Genomic DNA, 17310 nt, shown 5'->3' with positions numbered 1-17310 from the left:
TTTCCAGAAACTTCTATTGATTGGTCATAACCGTTGCTTTGGACTTATCTTTCGACTTCTTTCTGGACTTCATTGGGGCAGATTTTAACTATTTCTTTTGGTTTGTCTTCTTTCTTCTGGTGTTCTCTTACATTATTTGTTTTCATATCACATTTTTTACTCCTCTGGTATTTTTCATGGTCAATAATATTTTATATAGTGCACGTGAGTGCACGAGTGTAATTTTACTGTTATTTTTTCTCAAGAGGTCTGAGTAGTTTAATAAAGTTAAATATAATTTGGTCGAAAATATTTGTTTTCTTTTTGGGTTGGAAATTTTGATTGCGCTGAGATTAACCACTGTAAAGGATGCGTTTAATTTTCTAATTCGTCTTGCTTGTATTTTAATAGAATAAATCAAAATTATGATTGATTTTGCTTTCATTTCGAAAAAAGTGTTTCAAAAATAATGATGATTACACGAACTCTCATCAAGTCAGAACCTTTTTAATTAGAAGTATTGTAAAATGGGTCTTAAAAAATATGATTATGTTCATAATTGTGTAAAGGTGGAAACAGCTTTTTATCTATTTTCAAATTGTTATAAAAAATTCGTTATGACTCGATGGGAGAAATATTTATAATTTTGCATGCGATTATCATTTAAAATATGAAATAATATACGCATGAAAAATAATTTTCATTTTACGTAGATATAAACAAGTCCGCGGGCAGTCGATGTCTCGAAGTCAGACGACGAGCTCTCGCACGTTTTCAACAAAAGATGAAGTCGCCCTTACATCGCTAAAGAATAATTAAGAATTTCCTATTATATATTAAGCAGCTTTACGCTTTGCTCTCTGGGCCTTTTTCACAATGGGCAGCGTTGGATGAGTAGAGACAATCACGCTAGTTTAGAGGGCCTATCATCGGCCGTCATTGTAGATGTTTATTCATATTCCCCATAATGGCGGCAAACATTGACCAACGGGCCAACGCGTTTGGGCCATTTATTGGGCCAACGCTGCCCATTGTTAAGAGGGCACATTATAATAATTAAGGTTTTAAAAAAAATTACTGTTCGTTCTCTCGATTTAATGTGTATAATCCGCGCCAATAAATAATCGAATAAGTCAGCGGTATCATGATGTCTCATTCTTACTTTAGCCGACTAAATCATGCTATCTCACTCACTCTAAAAAATACATTACCAGTTTAATTTCAATTATTTATTGGCGCGGGTTATACCAATTTTTTTTAAGTAAGCTTCTAGATGTTAACATACGAGCCATATTATTTTGTATTATATCTAAAAGACATTTTTTTATTACGTAGATCTGAACGTTTTGTATATTATTTCAATGATTATTTTAGGATACATTCTTATGTAATGTGATCTCAATAGCATATATTGTGTGTTTTAACTAAATCTTATCTGCCTTCTGTAAAATAATACGACTGCGTGAAAGATTATCAAAACACAAATTTCATTGATAGAATTTAAAGTTAAAATTCCCAGTGTCCCTTTCTAAATAATTATGTCGAATCACATAATATATTATGTATATTGGCTAATGCTCACGCAATCGTATTAAAAAAATATGTAAACATTTGGTATCATTCTGTAAGAAAATATTGTGGTACTATAAAGTGTGGAATAATTGCAAAAATGTGATAATTTGATACTTTCGAAAATAGCAACTGTTTAAAAGACATTATACCTACCTAGTAATTTTTATCATCCATTCATTCCCTGTTTTTAATTAAACGAATCTCTATCACATTTTTCGCCATAATCCTAATTATATTGAATATTTGTATACAATTTTTAGATATATTAGTCAAAATATTATTATATCATTTACTGACAGCTCTCAGCTATTAATAAATAGGTTCGCTGGTAACTAACAATAAAATCTATTAACTTATTCTAATCTGAACTAACGAAGCAATTCATTTTACCATTATTTTACAGTCAGATAAACTTTTTCAGTATATTTACCAGCGAGTTGGAGGACGGTGTACACCCAGCTTTACTCATGACATCACCTCAAGAAAATGGTTGATTTCATAATAATTAATAAAAAGGACTTAAATGAAATCATAAACCTTTAAAAATTGTTAAAACCTACGTAAATACGTAATGAAATTACGTGTAAAACAGCACGAGTTTATTATAAAATAGAATAAAGAGTATTATACCATTTTGTATTATACTTCATGAGTCACATTTACTCATTTTCCTCTTAAAATTTACCCTGATTTGTTTGACTAAAAGTTTATATTATTTAAGAGAATACTATATACTATACAATTGAGAGCAGCAGGATGTAGTATTTTGACAAATTTAAGAATTTTGTATGTGTGTATTAGTTACTTATTATATTAATATTGGATCTGTACGTCTCAAACATTAATTTTAAGTCACACAGAAGTGGGATCAAAAATGATGTGTCCTTCTTCGCATCCTACAAATCTAGCAGATACTTTTGTTTCTCAGCGTGCTACATACATGATTTAGAAGTTTATTCTAAATGTAATATTACATTCCTTCCTCTAATTAATAAAGTTAATATGTTTAGATAGGTAGAATATTCAAGATTCTCATAAGTCATTATAGAGCTTTTATAAGGGTCTAATGTTTTAACGTAAACATAATATGAATCCATTACAAATTCCTGCAAGATAGTAAATTACCAAAACGTCCGACCATCATCGGGGAAATACACAACATATTCTTCAATATTTCTCAAGGAATTTTGACAAGAGACCAACGTCAGCAGTTGCGTCACTTCGATAATACTAAATTATATTTAATTGAGCCCGCTGAGAAAAGTTAAACGCAATATACTAAATATTATGTAAGTACTTCGTAAAGTAATGACGCTATTCCTTTCCTTTTTGAAGGCCAGAAACACGAATGATTATCTTCTGTGTGACTTTTGTCTAATTTAAAAATATGTATTAATTTGTATATGTGTATGTGTATATATATTAATTTAAGCAAATACGTTATCTAGTCCACTAATAAGACAATTAAGTACATGATATTGATAAATAATTTTAACTTTTATATCGTTCGCATTTAGCCATGTTTATTTATTAGGTTAAAATACAAGCTTATTCCAGTACTTTAATTGTTTTAACTTTTATTGTTATTATATCGCAAAAGTAATTACTCTTTTAAAAATTTTATCGTCAAAAAATAAACGTACATATATTACGGTGCATTTAAATCAAACGAACATAGAGCTAGAGGTGGCTAGAGCTGCAAGAGCATTCTTTGGAGCGTAAAGAGTCATAGAAATTGGAAAAATTCAATGCAATCATTTATAAATAATGTTTCCTATGAAATACTTAATTTAAACATCAAAACTAATGAGCATTTTCACGAATGCCGCTACATAACGTGTACCTAGAATTTAATTGTAAATTAAAAACTTAATATTTATAAATTATGGTATTGAATTTATCTCATTTAGTCCACAAAAAATAAGACATAGAACTGATAGTTGAACAATTTGTAAGGGTGCTTTTCCAAGAATAATGTGCGAGCATGTGTAGCGAGGAAGGTGTTTGAAAATAACAAATCATATCGCTTCATTTAGTTTGAAGTTTGAGGCTGGTTGCAGAGCTTGACCGACCGTCAGTGCGTACCGTCCGCGTCGGTCCTGACGATACGCATCAACAATTATTATTGTATGACTATGACACAAGCGTTTTGCGTTTAAAGCGATATTATTGGTGGAAAAACACCCTAAACGTGAAAAACGTCTGAAAATTGTGGGGAAAAATAAGCTTAAATTCATTTTGCTAATGTTATTTTTACCTTGACTACGTATTACTATCTAATGCTAAGACATAGTTGAGCTTTGGGCACTGTTTTGTAATACCCGCATTTATGATCAAGTTATTTGTTATTAAATAAAAATATGTTCGAATCAAAAATTGTTTTATTTATTACTCCTTACCTGTAGGTAGATATAGAATGATTGCAGCAATATATTCGGTCAAAGTATTATTGCCACTGATTTTAATTTTCTCATCCTACTATGGGTACATTTTAAAGTCAATTTTTTCTTACATAGTATCGTTTGTACGAATATCGTATTACAAACGAGCTATGCTGTACATTTTGTAGTAAGCATTTTACAAGTTACGCTATGCAGTTTAGCATTTTACATGGATTTTAAGTCTAGTACTAATAATGCTCTTCACGCTTACAGTTGACATAACTTATTGAGCCAGCAAAGTATGTTTCGAAAACAAGTTCAATTATTTTCATTTATTTTAAGAATTATATTCAATTATTTTAAGAACTATGAAATTATTTTCAAAACGAAACACGCAAAAAATCATGACGAGGCCATGCTTTCCTAGGATTGATCGTTGACCTGCGACAAAAAAGCTCATGTGACTCATGTGAGCTTTTTAATAAGACATAAAATTTATAGAAATTAAAATAGTTTTTACTACCAACAAAGTAGCTTTTTATTAAGCTTACCCGTTAGTTACAATTAAAATACAAATATTTTCTCTTAATAAAATTAGTGTAGGTTATATTTATAACACTACAGTACGCACATAATGTAGGTACCTATAAAAATGGTGAGCAGCTGAGCTTTTGGGTCCCCTACAAAAAAACGACCACTCTCACCCATGAACATTTTCAGAGGCAATATTATGTCCTTAGTCATCAGTTTATTGGGTTAAATAGGATACACAAAAAATAGAGAGTAGGGATAGGAGTTGGAAAGGGGGGCAAAGGGTGCACATGCGTGAGTGGATGCTTAGATCTTTAAAAATTACACAACAGATTTTGATGTTTTTTTTTAATAGAAAGTGATTCAAGATGAAAGTTTCAGTATTTAATTATTAGGTTTTAGGTAAAGCGGGTGAAGCCGCGGGTGGAAAGCTAGTCAATGATAAAATGTGTGGATCTTTAAGCATACGAAATTACTTTTGCCTAAATTTAACTACTAGCATAGCTGATTACTATCGTTATATAGGTGAGATGGAATAAAATTGTACCCATAGAATATATTATATTATGTAAATAATCTACTGATCTTTTTAATAAGTTGGGCGCATACAAAATAATGTCACTCGTGGATGCAATCTAGGATAGGTCCAATCTAGGACAGCCTGTATTTGGGGTCCACCTTCCTTAATGATTTTTAACTATAACCATACCATACCACAGCATCGCTTTCTATAAAATGGCACTGTGGTCAAACGTCGACCTATCTCATACAAAAAAAAGACGGGTTGCATTCCGGGAGTGCCGGCAGAAGTGAAAACTTGATTATTAACGTTCAGCATGTTTGATATTTTGCAATGGTATCCGTCTTACGCATGGAATATAGGGGCTAAAAAAAAAAAACATCCGTCTTATGCTTTTTCGATCAGGCCACGTGTCCTGACGCGAGTTTAAGATTTTATACCCAACGCCGCTGAAGAAGTTTTCACTTCAAAAAAAATATATAGGTAACCGGAGCAAAGAGATAACTTACGATAGAAAAAAAAATCAATATCTGTAAATCGAAAATCTTCCCCCAATCTGTTTCGCCAGTTGTGTATTGTGTATGTAGTATGTACCTAGTAGGATAAAAGTTTTCTATCTACGGCGTGAAACAGCGGGGTACAGCAAGTATAAAAAGGAGGTATTTTGGGTCGAGCCCAACCAATTCCATGAAACTTTTACTACTAAAATGTATACGTATATTAGCACCACTATTTAAATGACTCAATAGTCAATATTCTTCCGTTTTAACCGCAATGTATTATTATTAATTAATGCTTCTCAGACCCAATCCCGTACTCAGCAGGGTGATAAGAAGTTATATTGAATGTATTACAACGTATAGGATTATGCGACCATTACAGTGAAATATCGTTTCAATAAACACGTCAATCGCTATGTTCAAATTTTGGTGCGTTATTTTTTTTATATGCCTCCCGGCATGCCTGTGCAACAGTGATATTATATTAGACAACCCTGAAGATTATATATGTCAATTTACAAAATGTCTCAATAAGTGTTGTTCTAAAAATCAGTATGTGAATACAACAGTATGGTATTTGAGTACTTGTGTCGAAAATGATGAGAATTATAATCTAGATTTTTCAAATGTACAACTGTACGATACTGAGGAACATTCGAGAAAAATTAACAAGAAGCTTGGTGATCTTTTTCGTTTGAAACCAGGTTTATTTAACGATAATGAAACGTTCTTTTCCTTTGCTGCTCAACTTGATCTCCTGCAACTCATAAGTTATTTAAACGAGGTAAGTACAATTCATATGAATGTTTGTATATTATAATATTGGTACATATTCTTATATATTTAAGTGTGAAAATTTATAATTAATATTCATTTTATTTACTTAAGATTTATATGAAAAATACAATCAATACATGCAGTTAACCCATTTTACGTTCGATAATTATAATTAATTGATAACATTAAGTTTCTATGCATTTAGTTAAATATTATAAAATTTAGTTAAATATTATTCTAGCCCTTTATTAACAAGTTAGTTATCAACATCATAAAATGGAGATGAAAAAAAGTGAAATATATCAATATATTTTCCACAAACTAAAACGACTTTTGCACTATCGTTGTTTTTGGGTTATGGAAACTAGATGGCTGATAAACATACACAGAGCAAACAATTATGTTCATCACACAAATATTTTCCCTGGATGGGAATCGAACCCACAACCTCTGGCTTGGAAGGCAGGGCCACTACCTACCAAGCCAGCGGGCCAGTCGGTTTTTAAAGAAAGTTTGTTTTTTATAAAACCCAACTTTTTTTGAAAGCATAAAGGACGTTCGTTATTTTCTTTAAAAATTATATTATTTTATATGATTTATTGTTATTACAATATGAGCAATTCCAAACTTTCTTGTTGACAAAGAATAGCCTTTGGTTTATACCCGGTTTTAAGTAAAAAATGTAACAATAAATTCCTTTATAAATCAAAGAATAGCCTTTGGTTTATAAAGGAATTTATTGTTACATTTTTTAATAACTAAGTACAAATATATTAATTTATTATTATTTTGCAAAGAAACCTTCATCTATAAATCAAAATTCATTATGAAAATAAGAGATATCTAGACACGCGGCAGCGTGTCAAGCCGAGTTCAAGCGAAGAGAACTGGCGAGCAGCAGCCGTGTGTATATTTACACGAACCATTTCGAGCCACTTTTCACCCCCTTATAACTCGAAAAATATTTAAGTTAAATAAACAAAATTTGGTACATATCAAGAGGACCTCAAGATAAACAAGAACCTTAAATTTCATGAATACAGATTAAACAGTTGCGTAGATATTAATATCCAAAAATCGCAATTTTTAAGACTGACTGACTTATAGACATATACAAAACCTAACCAACTTCCAGATGACCTAGAAAGTTCAAATTTTGTAATCAACTAGGTAATAGTGAGTGTACAAAGGAAAAAATCAGAAAATACTGAATTTATTTGTATTTAATTTTTTTTTCAATGACATAAATTTTGTTTGTATGGAAAAATGGAAAAGTTTAAAAAAAAGAAAATAGTATATTCACCTTACTTGTCTTAAAAAATAGATCAAAACTAATCAGTGGCCGAAAAAAATTTTGAAATCCATCAATAAATGACTGAGATATACATTATTGAAGTTTACATATTTTAGGACGAAACATCTGTAGATTCGAAGCGCCTCTGACATCACACTCACTCGCGCTAGTATCGCTAGGGCGGATTACTTCGATTGCATGATTTCTTTATTCAAAACTGCTATTAAACGTAAAATAAAAGAAAATTGTAATAAAAATATTGCCTTTATTGCTCATACAGTTAAAAATAATATATAATTTTACATATTCACATTTATTTATTCTTTATTTATGAGTGTTTAGTTTAGTTTTAATTTCAGTGTAAATAAATAAATAAATAAATAAAATCTTTATTTTGCTTTAAACATGGTATTCAATGGTGATACAATTATTATGTCTCTCTCCATAATACACGGGTATCGCCGTAAGGATGATACCCGTATGATATTATTATTATGTTTCTCTTCTCCATAATACTCGGGTACCACCAGAAGGACGGTACCCGGATCTTTGGAAGGCTTACGTGAGGACACGGATCCAACACGCAGAGGCCCTTTCGAGACTTTTAATGTGTGGTGGGACACCAGCCGCAGCCTGCCCATGACTGCACTATAGAAATACAGCCCTAGGCAGTCCGCGGCCGATGTAAGACTATTGCAGGGTATGGAAATTTAATAATTGGGCTATGGATTGGGATGCTAAATGGACTGGTACTGGGGACTATGGGAAACTATGGCACCTGCCTTTCTACTAAAAGAAAGTAAAAATATGTTGGCAGGTGGTGACTCGCCCTCTCACTGTATGGGCCCCCGAAACAAGTCGCTGCAATAGTGCGACAAGGGGGCAACATATTGTGAGCAACTAAGGGTGGAGAGGCGTCCCTGGACTTTAAACTCCGATCACGCGCTCCCTGAGGGTCCAGCATCACGTGCCCACTCGCCACTTACGCTTCGCATCCACCCTTCGAGCTAAAAGCTCTCGCGACTCCACTCTGGCCGGCCGGTTAAGGCAAGCCAGAGGTGGGGGTCCTGTCCTCGTCAGGCTTCACTCCGACCGGCCGGTGAAGGCAAGCCGGAGATGAAGACAGGGGCCTCCCCCGGGAGCACTCGGTTCCCGCGGGGTCGCTACTCCCCGACACCCCGCCACAAGGTGTCCTGCGGGTTGACTGATTGCACGGGTGGAATATCTATTATCACGTAAACAATAGATATCCCAACCGTGGGCGATGGGGTCGTCACATCCCTACGCCCTTATTATTATTATTATTATATTAATAAAGCACAAACATGTTTAGCCAATACAAGCATGCAAAAATAATTACTATAAAATATGGTGTAATGGAAGAAGGCTTCGTCGAAGGTCGAAATGATTTAATTTGCGTAATATTAATATGAGTGAAACATCTTTAGGCGCGTTTAGAGTAAAATTTCAAGATCGCGTCATGGCAATACCGTAACGTCATGGAGTAAGGCGACGATTCTTCTACAACGATCTTTGCATCTTGGTAATAGTGTGTGTACAAATTCACGCTGGATGTTTAGAAAATCATGTAATCTTTTAAACAGAAAACGAGTTTAAAAAATTGCAGATAATGACGGGGCAATGTGCGCTGACATTCATAATATATTATAAGAAAATATAGAAAATAATACCTACTAAACAAACCATACAGAGAAACCGCAAGAAAAAAAAATCGTATATAAAAAGTATTATATTTATAAAGTAAATCAAATTTGCAGAGTAATTTTCTGTACAAAAAGTAATGATATCCCACCAAAAACATAAATGTAAAAATTGGAGCCGAGTTCAATCGTTGACTTAATTTGACAAAAAAAGAAATGAGATCTAAATGTGTGCCAAGTTCTGCAGACAGTCCAGAAATTTATTTACAAAGATGTATTAAGTTCTTAGGTTGACTGAAAACTCAATTGTTTTATTTTCCCTTAGAGAACAATGTTTATTCCAAAATATAACTTTTTTAATTTGAATAATATAATTATTTTCACAAAGCAAACAACTAATGACCTATTGAACCCCATAATTTGATGAGGCTAGTTTTACATACTGTTTATATTTTGTGAGGTTCTAAAAACTAGCCTCATCAAATTATGGGGTTCAATAGGTCATTAGTTGTTTGCTTTGTGAAAATAATTATATTATTCAAATTAAAAAAGTTATATTTTGGAATAAACATTGTTCTCTAAGGGAAAATAAAACAATTGAGTTTTCAGTCAACCTAAGAACTTAATACATCTTTGTAAATAAATTTCTGGACTGTCTGCAGAACTTGGCACACATTTAGATCTCATTTCTTTTTTTGGCAAATTAAGTCAACGATTGAACTCGGCTCCAATTTTTACATTTATGTTTTTGGTGGGATACAAACCAACAGTATGCAACTTTAATATTTGTAGAGATTGTAGACTTACCGCCCCCGAAACAACTTTAATATTTTTTTGATAATTATAAACCTACTATTAGGCTTGAATTGCTAACAAATCAAATATTGTTCTTCCAGTCTTTTTACTTATAGCTACGTAATTCTAGTTTTTAATGTTTTCCTTTTGTATCTATATAAATATAAACCCGATGGAAAGGCTTTATGTTTGTATGTTTCAAATATTTTGAATAATAACTAGCTCGTTGAATAAATTTTCTTCGAATAATCTATTTCAATAAGTATTCAATCCAATAATTTGCTCCTCAATTTATTCCATCACTTATGACCAACTACATGACCATAACAAAACATTGATTAGCAGGAATATTGTGGTCAGGATAAAACTATTCCATTTAAATGTACAATTAAAACCATTACCAACTAATACAGCTTCCTTATTAATCTAGTTATAATAATATAGTTATATTGAACAAATTTCGTATTTAGTGAATAATTTCCATTACTCTATTAAACTTTTTAGGCTGAACCGTTGACAATTGAAAAACTACTATAGCATTCTGTAATCTTGTGTGTATCTTGTAATCTTCTGTAATCCCAGTGAAAATATTTTTGTTAATATTTTTCCTTTTTCTCGATTATGAAGCCGTCTTCGAAATTGTTATATGGAAGTCTAAGCCAAAAAACCCTCACAAAGCCATCGGTAGAGAAAGTGCAACTAAAAATGAAACATTTTTTTGAAATTAAATGAAAGTTGAATAAAAGCACATAAAAGGTTGAATATATAAGATGACAGTTCTAAATTCCATTCCGATTATAGAAAAGCACAATCTCGACGATCGGAAATCAAGACTATCCTTAGTACTATACTCGCGAGTCTCGACTATACTCGTAAGGGTAGCAACCAGCTCATACTTTTAGAAGCTACGATATAACCACAGACTAATAATAATATACTACGTATATAACAGAACTTTCCAATTCACACCAAAATTCACATTTATTGTCTTAAAGTTTGAATAAACATGTAAACATGTGATTAGAGCAGTGATGAAATCTTTTATAACGGTACCTAGTACCTACTTACAGATATTTTTGTCTGAACTTAAATCTCCGCTTGTTTATTGAAGTTTAGGGCCCCAACAAAACCATAGGTATATTTTCTTTTTAAAAACATGCTAACTAAAAATATATAACAATAAAATGTCCAAAGTATTTTGGATGAATCTTTAATTTCATTTTTTTTTTATTCTAATAAACACAAAAAATACTAATAATTTATAACAACATTATTATCTACAGGATGGATATCTCTATTTAGAGTCACCCAATGCTTACAAAAGATGGAGGATACTTAATAAAGACAATTTCTGTGTAGATTATGGAATTAAGAATAATATATCGACAATACAATTCTGGGGAATTCTTGAAGATGAGTATCAACCTCCCGCTTATAAAACATATTATCAGACTTCAGGTAATTAGTACTTTTATGATTTATTTTATATTTTTCTTTGTTTATGCACATAAGAGTGCAATAATTTTAATCAAACAATAAAATGAAATTAAACTAAAAGCACACCCCGGACACTCCATACAGAATTATCGTTTTGACAGTCACATATTTAGCGTAGACATTTGTACAGATTGCGAATGTGCGGCGTGAGGTAAGGTGGCGGGAGGCGGAGTGTCCGTTCCAGGGGCCTTTAGACAAACGTACATAACGCCATGGAATAGAAACTGCTAACGCTAATTATTGATATAAGCTCATGACATTTTGGTAATGGTTCGGTCACACTACCAACGACGAAGACGACCACGACCAAAATTCCAATCTTGCCGAAATTTGTTCAAAATCAATATTTAAATCTCTCATCATTCTAGCACTCGGAAATAAAAAATTTCGAGGTCAATTAATAAAAAAAAGGGTTTTTTGCGATTTTCGCTGAGACGATAAGTTTATCATACAATCACCTGAACCAAAATTGTAGATCATCTAATTATCTATAAAAAACCTGTTTGTTTATTCATTGATCTCAAAAAAAATGTTTCCAAACACCAATACGACAGGAAATTCTTAAATGTCATTTTAATTATGCACAATTTTATTTAATTGCGACTGGTTGAAAATTTTGTTCGTGGTCGTCATTGTCGTTGGTAGGGTGACCGAATCCTTAGACAAAACACCGTACGCTTATGTCAATTTCTATCGATAGCGTATTCTATTCCTTGGCGTTTTGACATTTGTCTCGGCCTGTAGCGTTAAAAATAAATAAGTTAAATGCATAATATATCTACACGTATTTACACTGAGATAAAAACTAATGCATATTTTTTTAAATTTTATTGTTCATGTAAAAATATGGACAATGAAGTAACTTTTGCATGCCTTAATAATTTACCTTCCCTAATTGTGGTTCATAAATTTCAGTCAGATAGATCAGTCAATACATAACGATTAAAAACGATTGTTAGGAGTACACGAAGTCCATCCAGTTTAACAAAATATTATTATTATAAAATATATTAAAAAGAAAATAAATAAACAAAATTATTGTTTGGGCATATTAGCAATGGTGCGTTCAATCCTAACTGTTGCTTCATGATTAAAAGATTTGATACTTATTTTATTATCACCTAGATACTTAATGAAATGATATCCAGAAATAAATTTATTTTCGTAATAAAAAGTTAAACAAATCAAAACCAAAACAACGTAAAAGTCAACCGCTCTCACCTCTAGGCTCTAGCCTATCACAGTTGAAAGAACTTCTTGAAAATCAATTTTATTCATTATATAATATTTATTTAATTACAGGTCTCATTATATCATCAATATTCCTCTTTCTTCTGTTCTTGGTATACTGTGTACTCCCGGAATTGCGAAACATCGGCGGTATGGTGCTTATGGCCTATGTTATAAGCCTCATGGGAGCCTTTGTGTCTCTTACCGTAATGAACTTGAGCACACTGAGAGAAACCGATTGTATTGTAATAAGTATGTGTTTCTTATTTATTTCTATAGCTATTTTTAAGAATAAAATATTAGTTGAACTAAGATAAATCAAGCGTAGAGTGAACAGGTACCTTCTAGGGAAGCGCGTTCCGTCTTAGACCACATCTCAGAACATCAGGCGAGATTGTGGTCAAGCGCTTCCCTATTCCCAATAAAAAAAATTGATTGAAACCGTATAGGTAGGATGTGTTTAATACGAATTAATCTAATTTATCAAAAATATTGAAACTTATACATAAAACTACTAAATCCCTTCTATTAAATTTTAAACTAAATTCCACCCTTATATTAAATCTTAATAAAAAAGAACAGATTCAAATGAAATATAATATTAATTATAAATTATAATGTTACTAGATTTCCGCCCACGGCTTCGCCCGCGTTTGCAATGGAAAACCCGAATAGTTCCCGTTCCCGTGGGATTTCCGGGATAAAAACTATACTATGTGTTAATCCAAGTTACCCTCTATATGTGTGCTAAATTTCATTGTAATCGGTTCATTAGTTTTTACGTGAAAGAGTAACAAACATCCATACATCCATACATCCATACCAACTTTCGCCTTTATAATATATATTAGATTTCATGCTATTATTATCATTAATTTATTAATATAATTTTATTCCTTGTGATTTTCAGCTACTTTCATTTACTTCTTTTTCCTGTCTGCATTCACGTGGATGAATGTTATGTCGTTTGATATTTGGTGGACGTTTCGGTAAGTTTTAGATTTTATCAAAATATATTAACTATCATAATATTATCAGCCCCACTTTACCAAGTGCAAGGACTTGACATTATTTTTTTTAAGTTATACTTCTTTTGGCGCGATGGAGAAAAATGATGAGAGTGAATTTTTACGATGCGCGCGCACACCGACACCTAAATTTAACAGCATGAAATTAGTTCAAGGTGGTATAAAAATTGATGTAACTATGTTCAAGTTGTATATTCTAGTATTTTTTTTTCCATGCGCCAAATAAGTATAACTTCTAACGCGTGTACATAAGTACACACACTCTTTTTTTTTTTTCAAGTTTTCCTTTATAAGCGTGCACTAAGGATTTTCAAGAAACTTGCCTCGTTTTAAAAATTGTGCAAAGAACACAAAACCTGTTTTTCTTAATGAAAGTGTCAGTTTTTTTTATGGATATTCGATTATTCGGATGGCAAATTAAAAAAAAGTCAGAAACTGTAGTAACAATTAAATCATGGGAGATATATTAGCATTGTTGCAGGTATAGCATTTTAATACACGTTGATTGTAGAGCAATAAAACTAAACATAAATAGACCTTGGATGATGTCCTTACCACAAAATAGGAAAATAATCCAACATACTAAGTCACCGATCCAATTAAATTTGTTGTGTTTTATCCTGGCTAATGTAAATAAAAATAGTTTATAATTCCATAGAACAGCTTATTACTAAATTACATATCGTTGGTTTAAATTATTTAAAATAATCGTCAATTTTTATATCAATCAGTAGGTAATAATATGTAAATAGTAAACACATTTTAAAATGATATTCACTACTCTGCTCTGAACTAAAATAGCAAAATAGCGTAACTAAGACAGAGAAACAAAATTTAGTTACATATACTTTTTTTATATGTTTTGAAGTGTCAAATTTACCGCCTGTAAGATGATGAACCATCGTGTTTTATTTAAAGACATATTAACATACATCACAATTAACATATTACACCTCCCGCCGAAATCGTCATTGCAGATAGTGACATCCACAAAAGTTCCCAGACAAATAATCATTTGTATGGCTATAACAGAACCTTGACATGGGGCCAACCCTGGGTGTGGGAACCTTTTTATCTCAGCGCGACATTTGTCACTATTTTGTGCTTCTACTTTCAAATTAATTGATAAGGAATATTGTGGAACAAATCCTAATTTTTAAATGGGAATAACAATAGCTTAAACTTTAGTTACCACGATGGTTGCCAGAAGGGACCAATATCTGCTGTGCTGCCATCGCTTTGGCAACTAACCTAATTTTTTTTCGTAAAACTTGAGCTTTTGTTCCTCTAAATGAAGTTAGAAGACAAAAGCACTGCAGACATAAAAATATACTTTCAGAAAGATTGTAATAATATCAGAATCAATGTTAAAAATTAATGTATTTGACTAAATTGTTCACAGAGGTTACGCTAAAGCGCGGCCCATACACAGAAAAGGCGAAAAATTCAAGTTTTGTATGTACTGCCTGTATGCTTGGGGAGTACCTCTGTCCATGTCAATTGGATTTGTGCTGATCAACGCTGCTGATCTCCGTGATATGCCGTGGTTCATTCAACCGAATGTACCCGCTTTTGGATGCTTTATTAATGGTAATTTATTATAAATATTATAGGTACATTTTTTTATTTATATGGACAAAAGGTTGAATCCCATTGACCACCGAGCGGCCCAATGAGACCACGACACAATAGATTTTCTATTGTGTCTGTGATTCCGGGGGCTGAGGGAATAAAAGACATTTTTCTCCATTGTAGCAAATAAAATTTCAAAGAAACTGAAAGTTTGATAATTTGAAGAAAGGAAAAAAACACATATTTACCAACAAATTAAAATAATTTGTCCAGTTAGGTTAACGTATTCTATTGATATCATTGTTATACTCTTTTTTCAAAGGTGGTCAACAGTTCGTATACTTATACATTCCAATGCTGATATTGATTATATGCAATTGGATGTTTTATCTGTTAACTGCGTTCAATATATGGCGTCTAAGTAGAGGTACCGCCAGGGTCCTTAACTCGGAAGCTGCTGGCAACCCTGCTGCGCATCGTACACAAAAACAGAGGTAATTTTTAACATCTATAATATTTTTAAGCACATTTGATTTCATCAGCCCATATTTTAAACCGAACGCAAATAAATATAGAGGCTCTATAACGGGGGTTAAACATTCTCAATAGTCAATAACATCAGTTTATATATTATTGATCCATATTCATGTAAACTGCTTTCGCATCCTCTAGTTTAATTATTTTACTTATTATTTTGCATGTTTTAAAATGAATAAATTTGAATAATCTATATCTATACTAATATTATAAAGCTGAAGAGTTTGTTTGTTTGTTTGTTTGTTTGAACGCGCTAATCTCGGGAACTACTGGTCCGATTTGAAAAATTCTTTCGGTGTTAGATAGCTCATTTATCGAGGAAGGCTATAGGCTATATACCATCACGCTACGACCAACAGAAGAGGAGCCACGGGGGTGAAACTGCGCGGAGCGGCTAGTCATTAATATAATAAGTTGACTGTTAAAGAAACTTTCAAAAGCTTGTTAACTTGAGGAAAATATTTATAATTTACATATTATATTTCAGATTCATGGTATATATAAAGTTATCAGTTATAATGGGAATTAACTGGATTCTCGAAGTGATCAGCTCCTTTTCTCCAGAACTAAACATTTGGTTTGTTTCTGACACTTATAATCTGTTCATTGGAGTCATTATATTCTTGATTTTCATATGCAAGAGGTCTATCTACAATAAATTATTGATCAGGTAAGTGGTGGAATGTTCTTATTTGAGATAGAAAAATGCTCTGTCATTAATTTTAATTTAAATATAGAATAGAACATTAATTTATTTTTTATATATTATTTTTGTAATATTCCTCGTAAATTTAGGTTACAATTTCGCATAGTCATATTATAATTGATAAATTATTCCGTAATATTATGTCCAAATGTCCATCCATACATGATCGACATAATATTACGAACTACACAAAAAGTTTATTAAACATTTGTAGAAATACATATAATGCAAACCAATTAATAATTTATTTCAGATTCAAAGGAATGAGGCAATATAACCTGCCGAAGAGATCTCTTACTTCTAGCTTCACATTGGAATCAAATTTAAGTCAAGAGGCACCGCCCAGTGTTTGTGTGAACCCTAAAGGCGAAAGGAAACGGTCTTTGGAACAAAAACCTACATTTGAAATTTAATAAGAGTTCAATGGACATTGAGAGAAAAACACTTTTCTAAGGGAGAGGAAGACCAAAGAAATACGAAATAAATATTTAATTGGTACAATTTCTGATGTTTACCAATAGCATATTATAATTTATTATGAATATAGAGTACAGTATAAATTCAAATTGATACATTGATTTTTGTAACTCGTTAATCTATGTCACCAAGAAGGAAAAATATATCTAATATTATATCTATTATGTAAAAACGTAATTAAAAACGTAAACGAAAGTTCAAATTTTGTAATCAACTAGGTAATAGTGTGTGTACAAATAAAAAAATCAGAAAA

The 17310-nt window shown here is 31.9% G+C and overlaps 2 protein-coding genes across 9 annotated transcripts in view; both read left to right on the top strand.

Moving 5' to 3' along the window:
* The window catches only part of LOC123696488 (probable G-protein coupled receptor Mth-like 3), a 32019-nt gene extending 28092 nt beyond the window's left edge, over window positions 1–3927 (top strand). For 6 of the 8 annotated variants that reach the window (XM_045642678.1, XM_045642674.1, XM_045642680.1 and 3 more), the window contains one exon: window positions 693–3927. In XM_045642678.1, coding sequence (XP_045498634.1) covers window positions 693–798 — 106 coding nt within the window. In that variant the 3' untranslated portion in view covers window positions 799–3927. The remainder of the gene's footprint in view (window positions 1–692) is intronic. The other 2 variants (XM_045642679.1, XM_045642675.1) reach the window with 2 other exon arrangements.
* A 1897-nt stretch (window positions 3928–5824) lies between these two features.
* Window positions 5825–17188, top strand: LOC123696492 (G-protein coupled receptor Mth2-like). The gene is made up of 8 exons (XM_045642683.1): window positions 5825–6267; window positions 11294–11468; window positions 12810–12989; window positions 13648–13726; window positions 15168–15355; window positions 15660–15831; window positions 16362–16544; window positions 16834–17188. The coding sequence occupies exons 1-8, from the start codon at window positions 5899–5901 to the stop codon at window positions 16991–16993; spliced, it is 1506 nt and encodes a 501-aa protein (XP_045498639.1). The 5' UTR covers window positions 5825–5898; the 3' UTR covers window positions 16994–17188.
* The last annotated feature ends 122 nt before the right edge of the window (window positions 17189–17310 follow it).

Source organism: Colias croceus, chromosome 12 (genome assembly GCF_905220415.1).
Source record: "Colias croceus chromosome 12, ilColCroc2.1".
Taxonomy (NCBI): Eukaryota; Metazoa; Arthropoda; class Insecta; order Lepidoptera; family Pieridae; genus Colias; species Colias croceus.
The sequence above is the reverse complement of the archived record's forward strand: the minus strand, read 5'-3'. Positions and strand labels throughout refer to the sequence as shown.

What these genes read in the sequence shown, in the direction of transcription:
- LOC123696492 (XM_045642683.1), top strand. Translation starts at nt 5,899, where the DNA reads ATGTTCAAATTTTGGTGCGTTATTTTTTTTATATGCCTCCCGGCATGC. An exon ending in AACATATTATCAGACTTCAG is followed by an intron (nt 11,469 to 12,809) that starts GTAATTAGTACT and finishes ATTTAATTACAG; the next exon opens with GTCTCATTATATCATCAATA. An exon ending in TTTTGGATGCTTTATTAATG is followed by an intron (nt 15,356 to 15,659) that starts GTAATTTATTAT and finishes CTTTTTTCAAAG; the next exon opens with GTGGTCAACAGTTCGTATAC.